Source organism: Echeneis naucrates, chromosome 2 (assembly GCF_900963305.1).
Source record: "Echeneis naucrates chromosome 2, fEcheNa1.1, whole genome shotgun sequence".
Taxonomy (NCBI): Eukaryota; Metazoa; Chordata; class Actinopteri; order Carangiformes; family Echeneidae; genus Echeneis; species Echeneis naucrates.
This window is the reverse complement of record NC_042512.1, coordinates 12,494,153-12,519,608: the sequence shown is the minus strand read 5'-3', so window position 1 is coordinate 12,519,608 and position 25,456 is coordinate 12,494,153. Positions and strand designations below refer to the sequence as shown.

General features: G+C 44.9%; 2 protein-coding genes across 3 annotated transcripts in view; both read right to left on the bottom strand.

Moving 5' to 3' along the window:
• Nucleotides 1-9,364, bottom strand: part of LOC115055204 (beta-1,3-galactosyltransferase 1-like) — an 82,971-nt gene extending 73,607 nt beyond the window's left edge. Inside the window, exon 1 of the mRNA XM_029520788.1 lies at nucleotides 9,247-9,364. The gene's annotated coding sequence lies outside the window, so the exon portion shown is untranslated. The remainder of the gene's footprint in view (nucleotides 1-9,246) is intronic.
• Nucleotides 9,365-12,414: 3,050 nt separating this feature from the next.
• The window catches only part of xirp2a (xin actin binding repeat containing 2a), a 47,262-nt gene continuing 34,220 nt past the window's right edge, over nucleotides 12,415-25,456 (bottom strand). Inside the window, exons 8-10 of one of the 2 annotated variants that reach the window (XM_029516492.1) lie at nucleotides 15,952-25,200; nucleotides 14,461-14,594; nucleotides 12,415-14,372 (exon numbers count right to left, since the gene is read on the bottom strand). In XM_029516492.1, the coding sequence (XP_029372352.1) occupies nucleotides 12,764-14,372; nucleotides 14,461-14,594; nucleotides 15,952-25,200 (10,992 nt within the window). In that variant the 3' untranslated portion in view covers nucleotides 12,415-12,763. Of the gene's footprint in view, nucleotides 14,373-14,460; nucleotides 14,595-15,941; nucleotides 25,201-25,456 lie in introns of both variants that reach the window. The other variant, XM_029516501.1, reaches the window with a different exon arrangement.

Sequence of the window (25,456 nt, the reverse complement as noted above, 5' to 3'; positions counted from 1 at the left end):
AACATGCACCGTTCAAATCAATACACGACATATTTACAGGTTTTTCTGGAAAGAGAAGTAGAAAAATAACAAAAACGGGGCGCTGAAGGCCCGAGAATAAACACACACTTCAAGAGATGATTGCACCGAGCACCTCCACTGCGTTTTGCCTCTATCCCCATGTCTTTTTCAGAGCTCGAGGGGAAGAAGTGGTTTTGCTTTGGGTTTTCTTTTCTTTATTTTTTCCCTTTCTTAGCCCAGTGCCACCATGAGAGCACAGTCAAACAACAAATGCACCACAAAGTCTGGTGCAATAAATAACAGAGAACCCGACAGTGTGTACTCAGATATACTCCCAGGATTGTTTTTCATTTGTTGGTTAACACACAGGCCCCTGTGGTGGACGCAACAACACTAACACAGACCTGCTTTGGATTGTTGCCGTTTGTCTTTCCGGCTGAAACTATATTATCTTTTTACAGTTACCCACAACCTGGAGCCAAAGTCGCAGCTGACGCTGGGGCGAGGGCACAACGCGGACGGGTCGCCCACCTATCACATGACAAAAGACCATTTCTGACCAACTGGAGTCGCCAAGGAACCTAAACTTCGTGTGCTTGGATCAGAAGACGAAACCAACAGCTGGAGTGTCCGATGTAGCGATGTGACGTCGCTAGCAACGGTGGCGGATGCTTAGTCGGATTAAGGAATCATTCTGTGTTGTGTAGCTATTGCAACAAAACAGACCAAAGATTCTTTGGTGAGACATTCAGGCCGGAAATCTGATAAACAACCGATTTCTATGAAGCTATGAAACTTCTCCATAAAAACAATCATTCCAACTAAAATCTGTTATCCTGCAGCTCTGGTTTCAAATTTCTGGTGCCCGTGTTACACTACACAACACACACACACACACACACACACACACACACACACACCCCCCCAGAGTCTAATGCATCATGACACAGAACCTCCATCAAAGCCACTGTGTCAAATTTTAACTAATTAAAAAAAATGATGGTGCATTAAGCCACCATTTTGGTCGTCATCTGAAGTCTGCTAAAGTGCGAACCACTGCTCCACCGTGCCGCCATCTGAAGCGTCCAAACAAAAGAGCTCAGTGTGCTATCTGATCAACTGTCCAGACCAAATCACAGTTGAAAATCTAAAACACGTTTAGTTTGATAAGCATCCACAGTCGAACATCTGGAGTTGTGACTTCTCGTGGATGAGTGAACACCTGAACAAGCAGCTCTCTACTTCTGCACACAGCAGACGGGTACAGTACAAACTGAAAAATACAGATAATGGAACAGGGGCACAGCGACGTGTTGAATAAAAATCCTCCATTATCACGCGGGCAGCTTTAACTTGTCTTATCTGACCTTTGGAGGCATTTCACAGCTGTTCCCCAGCAGGAAGAGGAATAAAAACAGACAGCACAGACAAACTGTATAGATCCTGCATGTCCTGCATCTTCGGGCACGAATGCTTTAAGTATCTTTATTTGGAGCCATAAAGAAAAAGCCTCCAACACAATATACTTCCGCCTTGCAGCTTATTGTGGAGGTTGTGCTGAGAAAGGAAGCTAAAATAATCAAAACTCAAGCGTCCACCAAGGCTGAGCATCTCACCATATGCTCTTTCATGAAAACGCTTTATTCCCACTGCAGCACTTCCTTCACCATAGAAACATCTCAAAATGTTTTTGTGAATTGTAATGGTATAGAAGGAAAAATTGAAGGCTCAAAACAAATATTTAACATGGATACACTTCAAACTGTATGATATCTAATATGTTATTCAGAGTCGCTTATTTAAAATGATTATATTTTATCTTTTTGAAGGTATTTTTCCTGATATATAATAATAGAGACAATTTACATACATGAATAATCTGATCATCACTGAAGTATTCGATGAAAAGTTCAAAGTTAACTTTTTTCTGCCTTGTTGGGAACGATTTGTTGCTTCTCTTCTTGAATTTAATATATTTGACTCAAACTTAAAACCACAAGTTGTAGTTTCTCGTATTTTGTGATCGACCTTTCTGTCCAAGTAAACGCAACTGACGGATTAATAACAGACGGAGAGAAAATGAGGCCATCTTGGAGGTAGTAATAAAGAAAATTGGACCCAATATCCTGTTCTCAGTTTGCTTTCCAAACTTTTCAGGGAATGATTTTGCCATTTTGTAATCATCAGTACAGAGAGCTGAAGGAAAAAAAAAAAAAAAAAAAAAAAAGTCCATAAAGTGAGAAGGGGCTGTGAATCCTTGATGTAGTCAGGATTGGATATTGACTGTCCTTACATTTTGATGAGATGTTCCCCAAAGTGAAGCACGATGTTGTGCTTCAACAGCTCCATGTCTACGAGACTGAAACGACGAGTAGACCGAGTCGATTGGCGTTTCCCAGCCTTGAACACCATAAGAGCACCTGCGGTACTCAACATTTGACACCACGCGCATATGGCAACCTGCTGCTACTTCATTTCAGCGAGAGTGGAGGCAGAAAATATCAAGATCAATCTTGAACCTGTTTGAAAGGAAACATCTGTTCGGTCCAGAAGGTCAACTCGGATAGTTTATTATCTAAAGCTGTCAGTCTCGTAAATGTATTTTCTGTTCTTGCGGCTGAGATCGGAGACCGTTAACAAGACCAACAGGGATGAGACGGGGATAAAACTGCTCCGCATTAAGTCTCCCTGCCTTCAGTCTCAATATGGCATCATTTTGAGAAGCAAATGTCAAATTTACATACGAGCCTCCCAGGATAAAAGACGCTTATACATACTTCAAGTGTATCAAACATACCTGAAATAATTAGCGCTGCGTCTGCTTAGTCTTAAGATTAATGATGTTCTATATAGTGTTTGTGTACACATAATTGCGTATATTCTATAATTAGGCCTAGGAGTCAAACACAACTGCTCAAATGAGCTCGTCTGGTCCTCTGGAGAAATCTGTGCTCATTGAGAGCAGATGCTGATTGAAATCAACTGTGCGAGGTATTAATATCACCTCCAGAATTATGCCAAAAGAAGTACAAGATGTGATACATCCGGCCTCCAAAACAAAACTAAATATCTTCCTCTGTGGCGACTGAGCAGCATGCAACACTGTATTTCAGCCCAACTCTGATTCCCAACACCCAAACATAAATATCAGTAACTATGTTGGGCCTCTATAAAGAGGATTAGCATGGGGGGGGGGGCAGAGACAAATTAAAAACTGATGCTTTCAAACATTAGAGGAAGCACAATCCACTTCCTTTCTAATTGGAACAAATTGCCTTTTTATTGGAGTGCACATTTGTGTGTGTGTGTGTGTGTGTGTGTGTCACAGGAGCCACAGGGGTTTTCAGAAAGCCTCGTCATAATGGACAACACAAACTCTCAATTCAAAGCCTCAAAATTGCACTGACAAGGTATCCATCCGGCAGCAGAGATAAGGAGGCAGCATGTCCTCATGGCAACAGGGCTTTCTTTCTAATTCTTTTTATTATGTCTATATGTTCAGTAGCATTGGAGGCCAAAGAGCCAGTTAGACAACAGACAGCGCCCCCCCCCCCCCCCGATGAAAAACCAATCATTTACTTGACCCAATGTGGTGGGGGGTGTTGCTGGGAGGCAAGATGGGAGCCAGCTTGGCAAACCGGCAAAATCCCAAAGTCCCACAAATAAAAACAAACAAAAAAAAAAAAAAAAAAAAACCCCGACAACACCACAGGACTCAGAGACTTGGCTTTGGACTCATCCCATGCCAAATGTGGTGGCGGCCGGGGGTCAGCAGCAAAAGCCTCACATGTGGAAAATGGGGAAGGCAACAGCCGCCGACATGTGACCACATCTGGTCGACTGTCAGCATGATGCGTGGGAGCGGCGTGAAGCGAATGAAGACCAGCATCCGCTCCCTCCCTCCCTCCCTCCATCTCTGTGACACGACTGCAATCGTAAAAACCAGCCGCCATGACCCTTGGGTGCTGTGCACAAGGGGGAATAAAATGCAACTCAGCACTTATAACATGGACTCCCCCAAACAGACTGGCCGTAATCGAGCTGTGTAATCACTGAGGTGTTTTATCAGGCCACTCTGCTGCAGTGTGTAACTCACCTCCTCAGACTGAAAGCACCAGTGACGAGGACATCACATTGTTTTGGGTCAGCCTTTCTGCAACTCCTGCTTTCTCTTGTCGTCAGTAAAACAAGAGCAGACATCTGCCAGCTGAGCGTTTTCACTAATAACTGCCTATTACGCTGTCATTCCTCATCTTTTATCATTTTCAGAGCGAAAATGGATGGCGGTACATTTTCTTCTCGGGTATGCTATCGCTGTGATTTCACAACGGCATGCGTCTTTGTGTCAGTTCCAGAGAATGTGCCCAGATGATAACCAAACAACCAGGCTGTTTATTGTTTTATTCATGTGCAGTGTCATTAAAAAGAAGAAAGAAATCATACCAGCCACAGCGTGTTGGCGCTGAATGTGGTTTCATACGCAGAGCTGGGGACGCACCAGGCGAAGCCCCGGCCAACAAGATTACCAATGATTAAATAAAGTTTGCCGTCTCAGACACGATCACAGCGCACTAAGCTCGACTGATGAAACACACGGCTGTCTGTGTAGCTTCTCCCAAGCCTTCCCCACAGAGCCGGCCTGAAAGGGAGAGGGCACGAGAGAGCGAGCCAGCGTGGACGGGCAGCACAGGCCAGAGCACATCAATGTGAAAACCAGTGAACGCCCTCGGAGAAAGAGAAGAATCAGAGAGAAATCCTCCACCCACAGCAGCTCACAGCTCCAGACCTTATGAAAGATGACAGCATTTTAACTTACAGCTCTCTTCTATCAGTAATTTCGCTGCAGCCAGACGCTAATAAAAATCAAATGCGTTGTAAATTACGACTTGTTACACAGAAGCCAGTCATTCTGGATGAAAACAGCCAGCTTGGCAGCGCTCCCTTCCATTGGTCTGCTTCCTCATGTAAGGACGGGGTCATCAATTATTCATGAAGGTCAAGTGAATAACAATAATCTGACTCTTCATTGATCCCCTGAGGGTAAGGCTCTCCGTGTTTTGCTCCAGAAGAGGTCAGCGACCCTGCCAGAGTTTCCTCCATCACTGCACACAAACACCCACGAGGAGCCAAAGACAAACGTAAAATGCATTGTCGCATTATCTTAAATATGAGCATTTGTTCCCGTTCGGCTCGCCGACGCATTCTCTGCTCTGCTTCCTGTTTCAGCCCCTCAGCCAATCGGAGCAACGACAGACGACTCTTTACGGGAAGTGATATAAATCCTCCTTGTTACCTGTGGCTCACACTACGTATCAACACAAAGAGACATGATATTTAGTAGCAACAGCTCTGACATCTGCCACTGATTAATTCATCCCAGTGAGGCAAATCTGACAGTGTATTTTTTTTTTTTTTTTGGTGTTGGGGGGGGGGATCTCCAATAACAGCTGTGCAATTGTAGCTCCTTAATCCAGCATTAGCATCAGATACACAGTGACAAGATGAGCTGCTCCTCAGCTCCGAGTCCTCGAGGTCTCAATTAACTGCTTTTAATTCAGCTCGCTTCAAACAATTAGACTTTCCCGGGTTTGAACTTAAAAACAACAAATTGACACAGCTGGTTTAACAGTTATTCAAGTCAGAATCGCAAATTATGAAATGCACAAAAAGGCCTCAACATCAAACCCACCGCGGTGAAATCAGCATTGAAGCACTGGTCTTGGTGAAGGAGTAAATTACTGTCATGTTACAGGTCACAGTGACAATGTATTTCCCACGCCGTATATTTATCACTTCCACGCTGTCACGCTGTCACCTGGTTACCTCGGAGAAGGTGAGGGCCTGCTGGGGAAGTAAATACATAATAATAATAATAATAATAATAAAAAAAATGGCTGCACTAGCAGAACCCTGTGTAATGTGCAGTTGCAGGAGCTGAAGGGAAAATTTAAGAAGCCATCATTTCGGCTGCTTTGTTTACTGCAGAGAAGATACGACGGAATTTATTTGCATTCACTTCCCGCGATATAAACCAGCTCCCACAGCGGTAAAATATGCTCATACGAGAGATACTGGTCACAAACATTTAGACGTATATCATTTTGGTTGTGCCCTTCCTCAGCTGGCATCCCATCCTCTTCCTATAATAAGTTCCTCCTTTTGAATGACTGATTTGAAATCCAGATGATGGGCAGCTGAGCAGGTTTGCCAGGCATAAAATTAAACCGACGGTGGTGGCACGGAGGGAAAGGGCTAAATTCAACACAAAGCAACGGTCTTCATAAAAAGGAGCAGCTTCCAAATGAAACAGTGACATTTGACAAGCCAAGCTGTGAACCTCACGGAAATATGTTCCCCCAAGGGCACAGAAATGCCATTGTACACAGCAACAAACAGCAATCCGCCGACTGACAGATTTTTCCTTGAGACTGAGTTGACAAGAAAAGTGGCGATGAAGGTGTAAGTGCATTGAAACCACGAATGAGTTAATAAGCCGGTTTGTAATGCACTTTTCTATTAGTCGCTTTATAAACTCCATTCATCACTGTCACATGGACTTTATCTTATCGGGGGAGCGCCGTGTTGCGCCATAAATCGAACTCCAATCACTTCCAGGACAAAAATATGATGTAATTAAGAAAATCCGGTCCGGCCTGAGAGCTTATTGCAGACTCACTTCCACCCAGAGGAGGTTTCGGTTTCCTCGGACGGCATCAAGCTATTTGCTGGAGAACATTTCAAAAGATCTATGCCATGTGCTAAATTCAGCCGATAACCCTGACAGGCAGGATGCCTTCACATATAAACCCCCCAAAACGTGGGTTAAATGAGTTAAAACGAGGCCTATTAGATGCTCACCCAGGGGCTTGCTTCCTCTCACAGGATGTCAATAAGATGTAGTTTACAGCACAGCAGATGTAAACAACCTATTTATATGTATAAAGAAGGCGTTAAGACTTAGATTAGACTGTTTTAGCATTTAGGAGCATCTTAGGGAGACATTGAAAAAAAAAGAAAAAAAAAAAAGATAGATTTTTGGGGCAAACTTTGGCATCTTGGGAAGAAAAGTAATGATGATAAAGAATGATCCACAATCATTACTCTACTTATATTTGCCATTAGATGGTGCGCCTTTAAGAGACAGAAAGATCATCTGACTGTCTTGCTTAATTGTGATCTGTGCATATCCACCATTTTGGCACTTTCTTAGTTCGCATTGACTATCTGTCAAGATACGGCTGTCATTCATTTATCCATTTATTTATTTATTTATTTATTTATTTATTTATTTATTTTATTACGGACTGAATCTAAGTGTTATAATTTGTCAATCCAGTTGCTGCTAGTCCTGGTTCGTCCTGCTTCTCTCATCTCGTGGACGTGGTGGGTGGGATGAGCTGATTAGCAGCAATTGAACTTTCAAATAAATCAAATCACTTCATGAATAAATAACAGCCCTGCTATTACTGCTGGCTCTTTTACAGTCAACAATGAGCTAGTTAGCCACAGCTAAACTTTCTAAATAAATACCTTCCATATATAAAATCATGCACCTTTCGTGTACATTGCACAGTCGGACTTGTACATTTGCAAGTTGCAAATAAATATTCTTGAATTTTAAATACAGCAGTCTCTTAAGTAAAACTAGATCATATTTGAAATTAAGATTGTCAGATTGGTCATCCCTACGGGGAAGCATCAACTTGTCAGGCTGAATCTAAACACCCTTAATACTGCAGATAGTTTCTAAATCGGAACATTTCTTGGAGCTTTAGTGACAGAAAATTACTTGAGCTCAACCCAGCAGAGGCTTTGTGGTCCCCTCGCACTGTGCCAAGAACAAAAATTGAAATGTTTACAAAGCAAGTCAAGCAACTTGAGATCAATTAAGATTTTTGTGCTCAGATCATTCATCATCAAAGCAGACCTCCAAACCCCAACTCAGATCCTCCATGTGCACCAGATCCCTGATTGGATATGTCATCATCTAATTGAGATTAAACCTCTATATTTCATGGCAAGCTGAAAGGAGGAGTGCGGGCCATTTTCTGAAATTAAATGGAACACGTCCCCTCTCTACACACACACACACACACCCACCCACCCTTGTACAATATCAGTACCTGGTCATGCGCCAGTACACAGGCTTAAATGAGAAAATTTGGCAGGGCTGCCAGTATTAACGACATAGGTGGCGTTGTAAGGTTGAAAGCCAACGGTGTTCGCAAAAAAGATGGACTTGGCTTCTTTGGGATGACTCTCCACGACAAGAAGCGGGAGCAAAGGAGCATTGATGTAACCACTTCAAGGACTGCTGTAATTCAACCCCAAAAAAAAAAAAAAAAAGGGGGAAGGATCAGTCCTGTAGGAGGGAGATGTGTTTTAGGTCCGTGGCATTCCTTTTTCAAAGCAACTGTCAAAATAAATTGCGAGAAATGGATTTCTGGAGGCTTAGCCTTCGTGCACGCAGCGAGCAGAGACACTGGCTGTGAATTGTTGTTATGACCCCTTGACTACAGGGTAAAATCCCATTGAGCAGCTTGCCACACTGGGTTATATCCCCCTCCCTCTTTCCGTTTCTCCTGACCCTTTCACTTGCCTGGGAGAGTGCAGCAGCAGCCTGACTGAGTGATAAAACACAGCATGGTGACACTCGCCCCTTCCTGCAATGGAACACAGCGCTGATGGATTCCACGAGTCCGTGTTAAGTGACACGGATTAGGAGCCTGATAAATCATATTTGTCCACAAAGTGCACAGCATTATGAAATGCACAATGTCCTTATCTACTTATCTGGATTTATTTCATCCCTGCCTGGATGTCTCTTCCGCCCCCCCTCCTCCAAATGGCAATAAGCCAGACTCCACTGAGCTCACTTCTTATTTAAGCCATGCACTTAAAAAATAAAAAAAAATAAAAAACAACAAAAGACATCAGATCTGAGGTCCAGCAGTGAATCCCATTTAACCCTAACCTCCACAAATACATTCAAAGTCAAGCCTCCAACATCAAGTTTAAAATGCCCGTGTTATCTCTGCGGCTCAGACAGCATCCTTCAGTCCAGCATGAACTCACAGCCAGAGTCAAACAGCAAAAAAAAAAAATAAAAAAAAGAAGAAGAAGAAGAAGAAGCCATGAAGTCTTTTTTTTTTTTTTTTTTACACTTCCATACAGAAAGCATCCAAGCCTGAAAACAAACCCGTGCGGAGCGGCCACACGCACCGGATCAACACAAGCACCACCTACCGCTGCTGCCGCTGCTCTCCGCGTCCCGTCGACACCAACTTGTCCTGGGCGCTGAGCTCGGTCCGCTCCGCACGGCCGGATCCCTCCTCTGCGCTGCGTCTCCTGGAGGGAGGAGGAGGAGGATGGATGGATGGATGGATGGATGAGGAGGAGGAGGATGGAGGATGGAAAGGGGGGGGGGGCGGGGAGCTGGCCAATCAGAAGCAGGCTGATGGGGGAGGCAGAGCAGCCAATCGCTCCCCCCGGTGGAGCTGGAGGAGGCTGATGCTGCTTTGTTTAACGGGGACGGAGCGACTATCTGTCAAGCCTGAGTGATCTGATGGCATCTGGGCTAAAGCAAACCCGCGTCCCACTTAACTGCACGGGAGGATTTAGTAAAAAGAGAGAGGGGGGGGGGGGGGGGGTGATTGACAGGCTTATTAATGGGACATGTCCCCGTGTTCACTAAGTCCAGCTCACCGGACGATCGATAGCAAATGACACGATTTCACGGAAAGCCCCGCAGATTAAAAGGACGCCATGACAGCTTACCTTGGTGTTGATCCGGATCAGCTCCGGACCTCTGAAGGTGAGCTGTGGGGTCCGGATCGGACCGGCTGGTCCAAGAGGTGGACTAGTGTCTCCATCCCACAGTGCGAGCCGATCAACGGGCCTGCTGTTTTCCTTTCCTCCTCCTCCTGACCGCTGGAGACCACGACCCGGTGTTTGCTTTTGGAGAAGCCCGTCCAAACATCACAGTCGACTCCGATCCCCCAACCTTTCAGCTCGGCTGCCAACAGGTGGCAGAGAAACGAGACAATCAGTGTAATTTAACGCACCTGCCACCTCACTGTCCTCCTCCGGATGAACGTCCCCCCCTGCGGTGTCCAGGGTCCATCCGAAGTTTAAATCCGAGCCGGCCCAGGTCCTCCTGCCATCTTCATGAGCAGTCTGAAGGGCTGCTCATCAAGAACATGCTGCATTTAAAGCGATCCCCTGTCAGGTTCTCAAGAGAAATCTGTCTCTAGTATAAAAATCCTTTGTCTCCACACTTCAGTAAGAAGAGTTCAACATACTCGACGTGCCAAAGTCAAACTGCTGAGGCTCTGGAGCAGACGCGTCAAACTCCAGGCTGGCGGGCTAAATCTGTCCGGATATACAATCACATCCGGTCCAAGGTTTTTTGTTTGTTTGGGTTTTTTTTTTTTTTTTTTTTTTAATCTTTATTTACACATACATTTACAAAATAACCATGGGCCCATCCAGCCCAAGGCACAATCACATCCGGCCCGCAGGGTCGTTTCTTCCATCCATCTTCCACTTCCACATCCATCCCGCTTTTCCGTTTCCGGGTCGCCCGTGAGACTCGTACTCCAAATCCCATAATGCAGCGCAACAGCTGCCGCTCCAAAAACCGGGTTACCTGCAAGAACCCCAATTTCAATTTCCCCGAAGACACACCAAAATGTGTCGGTGAAGCTAATGTGGGCTGGAATCTGGAAGAATTTCTGCTCTCAAGTTTTCACGGAGAACAAAAATATTCTCTATTCTGTCTGTTTGAATTCATATTTTTTCGTCAAAACATGGTGAGTTTTAGTTTGTTCAATACGTTTGTGTGCTATGAGTTTTGGCCCTTCGTGTAGTTGAGTTTGGCACTCCTCTCTGAAGCAGTTGGATTTATCAGGACTAATGAGTGCCCAATAATAAACCATATGATGCAACTTTGCTGGACTCTGCAAGAGAACTAATTGAAAAAGAAAAAGAAAAAGAAAAAAAAAAACACAACATAATGGTTGTTCAAAGTTTAGGAAGGTTGAGTGTGATTTACTTCAAATGCAGAATAGTATCTGTGTGGGCGCTCCCCCTGTGGTACAACCAGAATTAAAAAAAAAATAAAAAAAGTAAAACTGCTCATGAAGATAAGTGCACTGGGCTTTGTGTTCATGGCGCTCTATGAAAATCAGGATAAACCCTGCTGATGAAGGCAGGGGAAATAGTAGGCAGTCTTGTTATCATGAGGAAAACCCCTCGGGCCAACGGGGCACATGATGATTGGTGTGACTTCAGCGCTGGGGCCTGACGCAAGTTTTGGCTGAACTTAAAAGAGAGCTTCGCTGGCTGGAGTTCCCCGTTCACAATTTACACTTTTAGACGGAGCTCCACTGATGAAAAATCTCTTTCGAGCCATCATGGACAGAGTGAACATTTGCAGAGGGACTCAGACGAACAGAATGTTTTATCTCAATACAGTTCAGGCTGAGTAAGGTAAATTACAATATTATTGGAGGGTTAGAGTATGATTCTATAATTTGTTGTATTTGAAAGCAGCTGCTTCTGTCTTTAAATCAGTTTTTCATTTTTTTTAAGACAAAATAAAATGACTGTATTTTATATTTCAGGCATCACTGAAAACAAAGCCGAAACCACATGGAGCCTAAAATTTTTGCGATCTATGAGATGACGCACCAAAATGTGATGGACTTTGAATCCCCCGTAGCAATGTGAATTTTCATTGCAAAACATTGATGTATTTTTCGAAAAGCGGCGGCACTTCGTATGGGTCTGTAACTGCTTGGCAGGGGAGCAAACAAAATTTACAAAATTGCATCTTCTCCGGATTGTCATCGAAAAGGCTTCAGGAAAAAAAAAAAAAAAGCCCAATTAAAAAGATGCCAAACAGCATTTCAAAGAGAGGATGCTGAATTATTGAGCTAGCAACAGTGTTTCCTCAGCTTCAGGGAACCGTTACCACGATGCATCATGATCTACTGTGAATTTGTAAAAGGCATCACTTTTCTTACACTACTTTTTTTTTTTTTTTTTTTGGCTGGTGTAATTAACGGTGCAGTATAATTCTCTTCTCAGGCAATTACCTCGTGTGTTCGAGCTGTAACTGAGGTGGGAAGAAAATCTGTCAGAGTTGACAAAAGCCACCTAATGGAAAAATCTGTAACTCCTACAACAGGCCTGGTCAATCAGCGAGAATCAATACGCCTTTCACCGAGGAGATCTCAGCTGGACCGTGTTATTGAGGTAGGCTATACATCAAACTAGCCCACCACACTAAGGGGTGGGGGGGGGGCAAGTGTCATGGCTGCTCCTGCATAATTCAGTAAGTAAAAAGTCACGTGTTGTTGAGTTCGTGAAGCTTTATTTCAACCAGATGTGACAGAAATGAACAATAAAAAAAAAAAAAAAAAAAAAAACAGCAAAGCCTGGCAGCATTTGGTTCAAAAACAAAATACAGTTTGTAGATAATGCAGATATTGCAAATTTTGAAAAATAAAGCCCTGTTTAGATCAAAATATAGGTATGCATACTTAGTCATATAGAAGAAAAAAATATCCATTTTCCATTTCTCTGCACGCCAGGTGCATATCAGCATCAAACAAAGCTAGCTAATGAAAAAAAGAGTATGGTTTTAAAAACTCAGTACAAAAACTCGAAAAGTAAATCAGAGCAGTTCTTCTCTCCATGGACAGTGATGTGAAATCACACATGGCCGGCGCTGCCTGATTATTTGCTGGATGGGCCGGATTCAGAAGTTGTCGTCGTCGTCGTAGTATCTATTCCTCTTGATCTGCTCCTCCACTGTCAGGTCTTCGTTGTCGTCGTCATTCTCCCACAAAGAAGAAGCGGGCCTGGCTGCGCTGTCGTGCCTGTCGCTGCCTTCATTCTTTCCCCTCAGATCTCCTGCTTCATCTGCGCTCTTTGTCGTCACCATCCCAAAATCCAGAAGGTCATCCAGCGCCGACACCAGAGGCTTCTCCTGCGCAGATTGACTGAAGATGTCAGATGTGAAATCAGATAGCAGACTGGAAGTGCTGGTACTTAAGCCAGCGAAAATGTCCTCGAGGAAGCTCGATGTGCTAATCTTTGGCTCGGGGTCCTTGATTTTGAAAGCAAACTCTCCCTCGGCTTCCTCCGTGAAGAAATTTGTGTCTGAATAGCAGTCTGTGGCTTCAGTGCATTTGGCACCGGCTGGCACGAAAGCATCGCCCCTCTGTGCCAACTGCAGCACGTCACTTGGCATCCATTTTGATTCTTCGCAGCGATCAGCTTGAAAGAAATCTGCTCCTCTGCTCGTATCTGTCAAGAACAGCGGCTGGTTTTTCTCCATCTCATCCTCATTAAGCCCTTGAAACGGGATTTCATGCACAAGCTGCGTCTGGCCTTTGTTATTATTGTTGTTGGAGTTTGCATTCAGTGGCTGCTCTGCCATCGCCTCCTCATCTATCAACCTGACCTTTGCCGCCTCCACGTTGTTCATGCTATCATTATTTCCTTTATCAATCTCCTCCCAGAGTACCCTCTCATCTGCTGCACTTTCTGTCTGCCTGTCATGTCCCTTTACTTCCCCTTCCTCCACACTTTCTATACTTTTTGCCTCGTTCCTCTCCAGCACTTTGGAGCTTTCCACAGCTCCGTCGTCATTCCTTTCACTTTGTTCTTTCTTTTCCACTCCAGGGTGCACTTCAGAGTCCATTTCAGAAGCCACTTGTGCCCCAGCCTCAGGGCCACTGTTTGACTCTTTAGTTTCTTGAGTGTGAATAACACTCGCTGGTTCCTCAGCAACTGCTACCGGGGAGGCTGGAGCCTCTGACTCTGCTGGAGTTTCTTCATACTTGCTCACATTCTCTGTTAAACTGGCACACTCCTGCACCTTGTCATTTTCCTGGGCTCCATTTTGTACTTCTGCTGCAGCACTATCAGACTCTTTAAATGAAGGCCTGGCAGGCTGATTCATGTGGTCATTTTCCTGAGCTGATCCCTCCTGAGGGGGCCACGACGGTTTGACCAACTTCAGTTCTTCCTCAATAGCAAAGGCTTTCTTTGGAGAATCTGTCTGTGGAGGCCAAACTACAGAAATCTTTGTCGCGGGCTTTTTGTATTCATCCACTGATTTACTTCTGTCATTATCCTGAGTAACTAATGCGCTCTTAGCTGTGGAGCATCTGTAATCTACGACTTTCTTTTCAGGCGATGGTGATTTGACTTTTGCATTTTCAGGTGAATTCTTATTAGTCCATTGCTCTTTATGTGGTTTCTGTCCAAATCCCTCATCATAATTTCCTTTGGACTTGAACAGCTGCTTGTAGTGTGGTTTGCAGTACATCCGTCCATGGAGAGAGGCGTAGTTGCCAAGACTAGTAATAAGAAAATGGAAAACAAAAAGGTTAAGGCGGTGAGAAATAAAACAATAAGCATTGTTTGTGCGCTGCATAATAGGTTTACCTCAGTTTGCCTCTGCAGTGTTCACAGCGAAAGCAGCTTTTATGGAAGTTTTGTTTGTCTGTGATCAGCGATTCCATGGGGTACACCCTCTTCCGACACACCCTGCAAAGTTCGGACTCTGGAATTCGAATTCTCTGCAAAAAGAAGGAGGACATGCTGATTTCACAGCTGTGGTAGCCCTTTGATTTTCCTGGAGTTGATTTAGTGCAAATTATACGCAAAAACAGAGATGGTGACTTGGTAAATTTCCACTAAATTAATTCTAATTAATTGCTCATGAATTTCTCCCGGGACCACTTGGGGGGGGGGGTCCATCTTGATGGTGGCACTTCTTAAAGCTCATTATATAAACGTTAAAAGCCACAAGTGGCAATTAGAGGTTGAGTTATTGGATTAAACGCATCCTCAGGCTTATCTGTGGTGTGTCTGAATGTAGCGTAACAGTAACAGCACAAGTAGGGAGAAAAAAAAAAAAAAGGTAAACCTTCTTGGTCATTTAGACAAAGTGAAGTTTCCTTTTCATGAATAAAAGTCAAATAAAGATCTTTTAAAGTTTGTCCTTCAAACGATACAATTCTTACTTTCAGAACAAATGTGTAACTTGGTATATTGTTTTTGTCTGCAAATATCATAATGCAATAATGGGAGGGGTCAACTACATGGATTAAACTAGTTTAATAAAATGTTTCTAGTTCATATGTTTATTGGGATTTTGCCATTTTTGTGTAGTTAACTACTAAAACTGCCAGCACACAGGAGAATATCAAGTATTTTTAAAAAGAATACAAAAAACAAGTTGACCTGTGTTGTAAGAGATGGCCTCAAACCAAATGAAATTGCTGTTGTTGACAATATCGACAGTGTGGATGTAGATGTAGCAAACTAAACAACACAGTTGGCTTTTGTAGGTCTAAGAATAACTTGTTACAGCAGAAGTTGCACCACCATCCTTTTCTTTAACCTCACCATCATTACCTCAGTTTTAAAAAAATATTTTTTTTTTTTTTTTTTTTGGAAAGAACCTAAAGGGCAGGGAATACAAGATGAAACCTTATCCACTGAAGAAGAATAAAATTATTTCAAATTTATCAACGGTTTATTATCGCTGCAAACAGCAGCATGCAAACAGGCAAGAGAAATATTAGTTCAATATGTTGGCATCATTGCCAGCATCACACATCAGAGGCATGAATAAACAGGACAAAGTGTAACCTGTGAATATTAAATGTTGTGAGCATCTAAACTGCGAGCTGCTCTCAGCTTTAGGGAGACATTTCAAATAAAAGGGGGGAGGGGAGAAAAAAAAGAAAAAAAAAATCAAAGGAACTCAAGGGGACATAAACAACAGTGTCAAACTAATGTTAATGCTTTCCTTTTCTTTCCACACAATGCAGGCAATGTCTTCAAATTTTCACACATGAAGCAAGTTAAACACACCGTCACGCTTGTTTAGTGTCTTCATGCTGCACAGCTCAGTTTACCCGTCACGACAGTCTCCTGCTGGTGTGTTACTATCTGGGAAGTCCTCTGCTCTGAGACACTGAAGCCCAGCTTCTGGAAAACGCCTTGGCTCTCAGCCCACGACTGCTGGAAGCTTCTCAGCAGTTCCTCCGTGGTGGCGTCGGGGGGCACGGCCACTGTCGCAACTTTGCCTCTAACCACGTCGGCGTAAGACGGGGGGTTGCCGCGGGTCAGGGTGCTCCCCGGATTCGTCTCGCTCCTCTCTTCCATGATCACGTTACCGAAATCATCGATGCTGCAGAACTGCTCGGTAACTGTTGTGGTTTCAGAGTGACCCACCGCCTCTGAGTAGGCCGACTCGGGTTCTCTTCGTTCTATTTGTTCTCTTAGCTCCCGGGCTGCTTGGGAACTGTGCTCTCCGGTTTCAAACACATCCTTTATAGCTTTCACTTTGAACATTTTGATTTCTTCAGTCCTTGGCGTTTGGAGTTCAGCCTCTGCGTCCTCTGTGTCACTTTCCAGCCTCTCTGTGATGACGATCGGGTCTTTCCTGGTGTAAACCTTTGGCTTTGGAGACTCAAACCTGTTTACCAGCTTAGACAGGTCAAGCCTGGGGAGATCCTCTTTCAGCAGATCTGCAGCCTCAGCCGGGGGTCCTTCCTCAGTGTCAGGTCCCAGACGTTCTGGGATATCGATTGGATCCTTCCGCATGTATGTCCTGTTTACCTCAGCCCGCTGTGCCTCCTCAAAGAAAGACTTTTTGTCCTTGACAGACATCATGGAATCCCCCGTTTCTGCAGCGCTGATGAACTCCTGCTCATTTTTCTCTGTGAGAGTCTCCCTGTCGCTAAATGACGGGGACGGCTGTTCTCTTTCAGCTGCTAAACACTCGGGCACTGGCATGGGAGGTGGAGGGGTGACGCCACGGGAGAGCTTCGAGGTGGTGTCTCTCAGCTTCATCAGCTTCTCCGAGCGGCTCAGGGTGGGGGATGGCGTAGCCCTGCTGAAGGTGGACGTGGGCGTGTAGGACTTGCGAGGAGGCGGCGGAGGCGTCCCGACGGATTTGTACGGGGGAGGAGAAGGTGTCACTCTGAGCGGCGAGTCCACCCTCCTTGATTCAATACTAATAAAGGTGGGCGACGGCGTGCGGATGCTGGCTAACGGAGAGGACACACTACGATCTGTCGCCTCACTCAGCTCCTTGTGAATTTTGCTCTCTTGCAGCGACTTTTTCTCATCAACCACCTTCTTCTCTGTTTTGGAGAAGCCAAACATCTTTGCAGTCGACCCGCTGAAAACTCTCTTGTCTGGTTTTGGAAGCGCTGGCGGTGGTGCTGGCTGTTCTTCTTTCCTTTCCTCTTGCTGCTTTTCAACAGCTATCAAGCTTTCCTCCAAGAATGTGAGCTTTGTTTGAGCAATATTTCTCACATAGACCATCATCTCTTTCAACTTTTTCTTACTCTGCTGTTTAGCTATTTCGCTTAAATTTTTTTTCTCATCAGCTCCCGTCAGCCATTCTGGGAGTTCACTGATAATCATCCTGACAGCGTTGGAGTCTATTTTGCTCGGCGTGCCCTCCAGCTCTTTTATTTGAGCGAGCAGCTTCTGCATCACATTACATCTCTCTGAATTTGTGATTTCCTCTAAATGAGTCTCATCTTTTTTACACATTTTCCCTGTTCCTTTCGCTGATACACACTTTATCTCACCTTTTGACTTCCCCACCTTTACCTGTGTTTTATTTGTTTCTGCGGCTTCTTGCTTTATTTGCTGCGTTTGCACCTGGACAGCCTCTTGCCTCTGATGGCTCTCAGTCACCACCACTTCCTCGTGTCTCTGAACGCGCTCTGCCTTTGTGCTCTGCTGACTGTGGGTGACAGATACATGGCCTTGTCCTTGATGAGTTGCAGATGTTGTCTTCGTCACCTTAGGCATTAAAGCCGTTACAGATGGCGACAGCTTTAGTTCAGTCTCATTTTTCTGTATCTGCTTCCCCTTTTTCATGTGAATCTGGACTTCTGGCACAGCTGGGGTCACCTGACTTTTCTTTTCCTTTACTTTGATTTCTGTTTTCGTCTCTGCTCTTGCTGATGTCAGCAGGTTGCTTTCCTGATTCACTTTTGTTTCCCTCGTCTGTAGTGCATTACTTTTCTTATCCTGCTGTAAATGCACTTCACTTTTCATTACATCCTTCTGTCCCGAAGCATCACATTTCTCCTCTCTCTTCTCCGGTGGCATCTTAAAAGTTTTCACCTTGAAACTTGGAGTTACCTTAGGAATTTTAGTGGGTTGAGAAGGACTCGCTTTTCCCTCCTGTGTCAGAGGCACATTAATATTCTTTACATCCTCAGCTTTCAATGTGACCGCAGCCTGGCTTTGAAGATTTACATTTTCTTGGACAGCACTCTGTGTGGCAGTGATAGACCTGGTGCTGGATTTCTTAATAAACTGCTGCTGCTCTGTGACTGAGGCAGATACCACCTTTGAGCATGACTGGACTTCTGTATTTGAGGCCTCTTGATGGGACTGCGAAACAGAAACAGTCTGATTTTTGGGCGCAGCATGGCTCTTTTTAACTGCATTAGTGGAGAGATTTTTCTCTGCGACATGCTCGCTGGTGCCATGCTTTTTCTCTACGGACACATTTGAAGATTCTTGGGCTGATTTTTTCTTCACCACTGAGATCAAAGGCTTGCTCAAAGGGATCTGGGAAGGGACTTTCTTGGCAGGTGGGTGCTGTGCCAGCGTTTCCTCTTTGGAAATCGTCTCAACTTCTTTAGTCTTTGTCACTTCTGTGGTCACTTCTCTGTCTGTGCTGTGCGGTGAAGAAATCTCAGCATTAATTGGTGGAGAAGTGGGACTTGTGACGACAGCTTTCTCCGTTTCCTCTTTCTCTATCCGTTGTTGGCGATACCGTTCCTCTGCCATCATGAGAGGGGTTTTAAATTTGCGGGCATAAGGCCTCGGGGTTGGAGTTGGACTAGAGTCAGGTGGTGGGGGCAATTTGATTGGTGGGACGAACCTTTTGGGCTCTTTTGGCACTGGTTTTACTTCTGGGGTGCTTAGTTTCTTTGTTGTTGACACTGCTGATGATTCAGACTGAACCTGTTTGCTTGTTTCAATCGTTTGGATTGTTTCATTTTTCACTTCCTGAACCTTAGCTTCTTCTTTTCTCTCTGTTGACGAGGATGTTCCTTGATCAGCAGGGAGCTGGGGTGCAGATGGAGGTGGTGGCGGTGGTGGTGGAGGTGTTGGCTGCTTTTTCTGCCACTTGGGTTTAACTTGTACGGCCGGCTTCTGTTCTTCTGGATGCTTGGGCACTTTGAACAAAGGCCTGCCGATGGGTTTCCCTGGCTTTGAAGGGGGAGGCTGAGGCATGGCGTTGAGCTCCAGCAGTGAGGGAGGTGGAGGGAGAAAATCCTGTCTGCTTGGAGAGGTAGTGGGAGGAGGGGGTGGAGGCGGAGGAGGGAAAAAGTCAGGCTCGGACTTTGTGCATTCGATGGGAGGCGGAGGTGGTGGAGGTGGGGGTGGGAGGTCGCTGTCATGCATCGTGTTAAAAGCTCTGGACGAGGGGAAAGCTGGACTCTCCAGCACCGGCGATGGAGGAGGAGGGAGGGAGAACTCAGACTCTGAGCGTGGAGGTGGAGAGGAGGGAGGAGGTGGGAAATGTATCTCCGGTTTTACCTTTTTGATCATCCCTTTCCCTCTCACGTCCAGGTTGCGGTGATCACTCTTCATACTTTTGATGCTCTGCTTTTGCATGAGCGCCTTATCCTCTGTTTGTTTTTGAGATACCGACATTTGCTCCGACACTGTCACATTTTGCTTTTGCTTGACAGTTTTCTCCGTCACTGTAGTGTGCACCTGTTTGATAGTCTTTGTTTCGCATATTTGCTTGTTTGAAATATTTGTCTGTGCTGTCTTTTGCATGTTTTTCATCATAGTCACATCAGCTGCTTTCGCCTCAGTTTGTTCATTACTTGTGATTTCTTTATTTTTTATTGTAACAGGCTTTGGAGCTTGTATTTTCTGCGGGGGCAGAGCTTTCTGTTTCTGTTCTTTTATGCTCTTCTGCTGAGAGGCCCCAATGGTATTGTCTGCTTTGGCTTCAGTAACAGAGTGGCCCTCTTGGGTCGTTACCTGTGTTTTCACTGATTTGCTCTCAATGTGCCTCTGTGTGTGCTTCTGTGATTCACTGCTCTGAGAGAGGTTTTTCACAGCAGGAGCTGGATTGACTGCTGCAGTCACACTCTTCACTTCATGCAAGCATTCATGCTCCTCTTGTTTCACAGTTAATGGATTTTTCATGGTCACTTTTGCTTTCTTTTGAGGATACATTCGTTTCGGTTTTGAATGCTGTTTTCTTTCCATCAGGCACTTTATTGCCCCTTGAACGTCCCCTTTTACTACCTCCTCCTTCTCCAACTGCGTTGTCTCCTGTCCTTCATAAAGACACTTTATGGATGTCTTCACATCTCCTTCAGTGCTTCCCCTGCGCTGCATTCTCGGTGATGCTGTCGGCTCCAGCAGGAGCTGGATTGTAGCTTTAACATCGCCTTGTTCGCTCACTTGGTGCTGGTAAATCTTTTTCTCGTTCGATGCCTCTTGTAAGCTTTGCATGGCGGTGTGAATGTCTCCCTTGACAATCTCTTCTTTTTCCACTTCTTTCACAATTTGCTTTGCCTCCTCCAGGGACTTCAAGGTCCCTTTGATATCACCTGGCACTAAATCTTCAACGGTCACCGTTTTAGTGGTTGCAGATTTCTCCAGTGACTCAAGGGCACTTCGGATGTCTCCCCTGATGATTTCCGGCTTTTCCATTTCTTTGGCTAGATGCTGGGCCTCCTCCAGAGACCTCAAAGTGGTGGGTATGTCTCCCTTAACCACCTCTTCTCTGTCTATTACTACTTTCTGATTGACAGCCTGAGTCAGTGAATCCAAAGCTGCGCTAAGGTCACCTTTAACAATATCCTTTGTTTCTAAGTTTTTGTAGTTAACAGCCGGCTCTGTCATGAAGACTTGAACAATGCTGTTCACGTCACCGGGAACTATATCTTCCTCTGCCACTGTGCGACCAATCTGCTGCTGATTCTTCCGCAGCAAGATCTTGGTCTCTTCAATGTCTCCTCCAATAATATGCTCCTTTTCCACCTTTTGCTCACCTTCATCTGATTCGCTCTGAAGTTGCTTCAGGTAATCCAAAGCTCCAGACTCAATGCATGTGGAGTAAAAGCTGACGTTCCCCCTCTCCATGTCTCCGACCTTTATCTTTTTAGAGTCTTCGCCACCTGAGTTGGATAGAAGACGATGAAGAGTTCTGCTGATGTTCCCTTGTATGATATCTTCTTTCTCCATACCAGCCGTCTCACCTTTATTTAAAAGGGAATAGATAGTCATCCTCACATCTCCCTTCTCATCCTCTTGAATCAGAATGCCTCGTTTGGAGGAGCCCTCATTATTTAGCAGATTGTTTATTGCCTCTTGAATGTCACCGCGGATAATTTCCTCTTTTTCAACATTGATTCCTCTTTCCTGATTGAATAGCTGCTTCACTGTGGTGTTGATGTTCCCTCGCTCCTCCTTGTCAATTGTTATTCCCCTTTCGCTGGTCTCCCTGCGGTTCAGGAGATTCATCATAATGCTGCCCAGGTCACCCCTGATTACCTCTTCTTTTTGGATTTGTGGGGCATCCTGGTTCATGAGTTTATACTTAGCCATGCGAACATCACCAATCTCATCTGCTTCAATGAGGATACCTTGGGAGTCCACCATTTTCTGGCAGTAAAGCTCCTCGAGCGTCTCCTTGATACTCTTACCCATTATTTCTCTTTTCTCCACACTGCTTTCATTGAATTTGTGAAAAGGAGTGGTCTCAAACAGCCACGTTGTGGACTTCACATCGGCCTGTGGGATTTCCTCTTTTGTCACGACAAGCTCTGTGCTATCAGTTTCTTTGATAGTGTCAAGGGGCTGCTTCTCAAACAGCCACACAGACTGTTTGACATCCCCTTTCATTACTTCCTCCTTTGTCACCCTCTCCATGCCATTGTACTCAGCGCCTTCGCCATGGATCTCATCAATTGTGCGAGTTTCAAACATCCATGTGGCAGATCTGACATCGCCTTTTTGGATCTCGCTCACACTAACAGTTCTGATGTACTTTTGAGACGTCTCATCGGTTTCAAATCGCTGCTTGTTTGTCTTCACGTCACCGCCTTGGATATCAGCAACTGTTTTTGATCTTACTTTTATTTCCTCAGTAATTTCATCCAGTGGTTGCGTTTCAAACTTCCACCTGGCAGAGCTAACATCTCCTTTGTTGATTCCTTCTTCAGTCACAGCTTTGATAACGTAGACCTCCTCTGAATCTCTAATTGAATCAAGCGGCTTTGTTTCAAACAGCCATCGGGCCCCCACCACGTCTCCTCTCATCACTTCTTCCTTGGTCACTGTAGTCACTTCATGATAATGGCCCTCCTTGTCACGGATGGCATATAGCGGCTGAGTTTCAAACATCATTGTGTAATTTTTTACATCTCCTCTTTCTTTTTCATCTCGAAAGATACTCGTTAGTTTTGAAATATCAGTTTCTGATGAGTCTTCTTTGATTTGATCAAGGGAGTATGTCTCGAAAATGAATCTGCCTTTATCAACATCGCCTCCCTGAACGTCAGTCACAGTGCGGGTTTCCTTCATCTCTTTGATGTCATCGTGGATGGCATCAATTGGCTGGTTCTCAAACATCCAGGTACAGTTTACCACGTTTCCCTTCTGGATGTCCTCTGCCTGCTGCGTCTTCAGCTTCTGCATCATTTCCTCGGAGGTGGAGCTCATAATGTCTGATGAACGATTCTCGAAGATGTACTTCATCCTGGACACGTCGCCCGACTGCACGTCGATTTCGGTGACTCTCCTGAAAGAACTGCTGTCCTCCCCTGTGATGTTTTCAAGATTCTCTGTTTCAAAGAGGAAGCGAGCCAGTCGCACATCTTTTCCTTGGATGTCTTCTTGATTTACGGTGCAAGTTTTCAGAATGGTCTCGGACTCAGACTCTGTGTGATCACGTATGTTGTCAAGTGTCTGAGTCTCAAAGAGCCAAGTGCAGGTTTTGACGTCGCCTTTTTGCACTTCCTCGACATCACTCTCAGTCTTTTCCACCTTTTCATACAGAACATCCATCGGCTGTGTCTCAAATAGCCACCTACAAGTCTTCACATCTCCTTTTTCAATTTCCACACTCTCCTTAGTTTTATGGTCCTCATCTTCTAAATTACTGAAATGTTTGATGGCATCAAGCTGTTGAGTTTCAAACAACCACTTTGCTGTTTTCACGTCCCCAGACTCTATCTCCTGCTTAGATATACCTTTAATGATCTGAAACTTATTGATGCTGTCATCGAACTCATCAATAGGACGCGTTTCAAACATCCATCTACAGCTGCGCACGTCACCTTTCACAATCTCCTCTCGCCTCACAGTCTTCACTTCATGGTAATGACCAGAGCTGTCTTGCATGGCATACATCGGTGTGGATTCAAAAAGATCTCTATTGGATTTGACAGATCCACTTGTGACACCTTCAACTTGAATTCTCTGTGTTCCTTCACACTTTCCTAAATCCATACTTTCAAACCTTTCTTTATAGTTTGTCACATCTCCTTTGTCGAGTGCTTCAATGTTGACAGTCCTTGTGATCTCCTTTTTCTCCTCCCTAATATTCTCCAGTGGTTGGCTTTCAAAGACCCACTTTTGATGCCTCACGTCACCCTTTTCTTCTTCAGATGCAACCATTTTCTTAAGCTTTCCCACTTCCAGCAGTTCTTTGAGGTTCTCCATGGGTACCGTTTCAAACAAATGTTTTGTTGATTTAACATCACCGCCAACAATTTCCTCAGACGGTAAAGGTTGAGCATTGTCATTGTCTTTCAGAGTGTCCATCGGCTGCGTTTCAAACATCCAGCATTGTTTTCTCACGTCAGCTCCAATTATTTCCTCTCTTTGCTTCTTGGAACTCTCCCATTCCTCGTCCTTAATTGTATCAAGTGTTTTTGTCTCGAAAAGCCATCTACCTTTGTTCACACCGCCTTGAATGTTGTCTTCCATTGATATCCCGCATATTAACTTCACCTGAGCAGGGTCTTTGTTGATCATATCCAGCGGCTGGGTTTCAAACATCCACCGTGAACTCTTCACGTCTCCTCTCTCAGTTTCCTCCCTGCGGATGGTGGTGATCTGCAGCATCTCTCCAGCATCCCCCCTAATGACACACATGGGCTCGGTCTCGAACATGCGGGTGGTTGTCTTCACGTCCCCTTTAATCTCTTCCAGCTCCGATTTCAGGTTCAGGAAGTGGCTTTCCTCAATGGTTTCTGTCTTTCCAAGGGAATCTAGATGCTGCGTCTCAAAGAGATACCTGGCAGTTTTGACGTCTCCTCCAGTAATGTCTTTGGTGACAACAGTGTCTGTCTCCTGCTCGTCTTCTTGGTAGATCTTATTCAGACAATCCAGTGGCTGCGTCTCGAAAAGCCAAGTAGCAGTTCGAACATCTCCTCTTGCGAGATCCATCAGTTTTTGGGACTGCTCAGTTGAATCGGGAGTCTCCGTCCCAAGAGCATCCATGGGCTGAGTCTCAAACATCCAAGCTGTGTATCTCACATCTTTACCGGCAATGATTTCCTGCTGAGCAATATTCCTCTCATCGTTCTCATCTGGGGTGTCATCTTTGATTGTATCCAACGGCTTGTTTTCAAACATCCAGCGCCTGGACTGCACTTCTCCTTTTAGGATCTCATCCCACTCCACATACTCGCAGTCAGGGCTTGAGCACCGCGAGCCGTTGCCCTCATTTTCGAAAATGTAGCACACCTGCTGGACATCCCCCATCACCTCTTCACTTTCCAGGTCCTTCTTCTCTGCTTCAGTGAGCTGATTCATAAAGTCCTCTTCCAGGTTCTTGCGGACTTCTGGGTGAATATGTTTATAGAGGCGCTTCAGTTCAGCCATGCTCTTGTGCTTGAAAAACTGATCCTTATTGACAGTTACTTTGTGTTGGGATGCTGGCTCCTGAACCTGGACGTCACACGCTGGGACCTCCGGCAGCAAGTTTGATTGTGGGGGAGGGAAAAGTTCTGTCGCCTCATGGGCCACTGATGAGCTGGAAGTTACCGATGAGGCAGTAGCCGTCCTCACAGTGGAGGAAGAGTCATAACTTGTCTTTACTGAAGTTTTGGAGGACTGGCTTATTGGTACCCACTGAAACTGGCTGACATCCACATCAACCTTTGGTCCATAATTAGTTTTTGTTAAGGAAAGAAGGACATTATATTGTTACATTTCCCTCATTTTTCATCCTTGGGTAAAACTTTGAAGTACAGGGTAGTTTGATAAATTCAGAATCAATTTTTAACCTAGAACAACAAAGGTAGTTAGAAGAGAGAGTGGACAATCTCAAACCTAATTTAACAAATCTCCAGTCTTTCTGACCTCGACGCAGTGTGCTATGCATGGTCATAATTTAAGACTTGATAGAATTTTT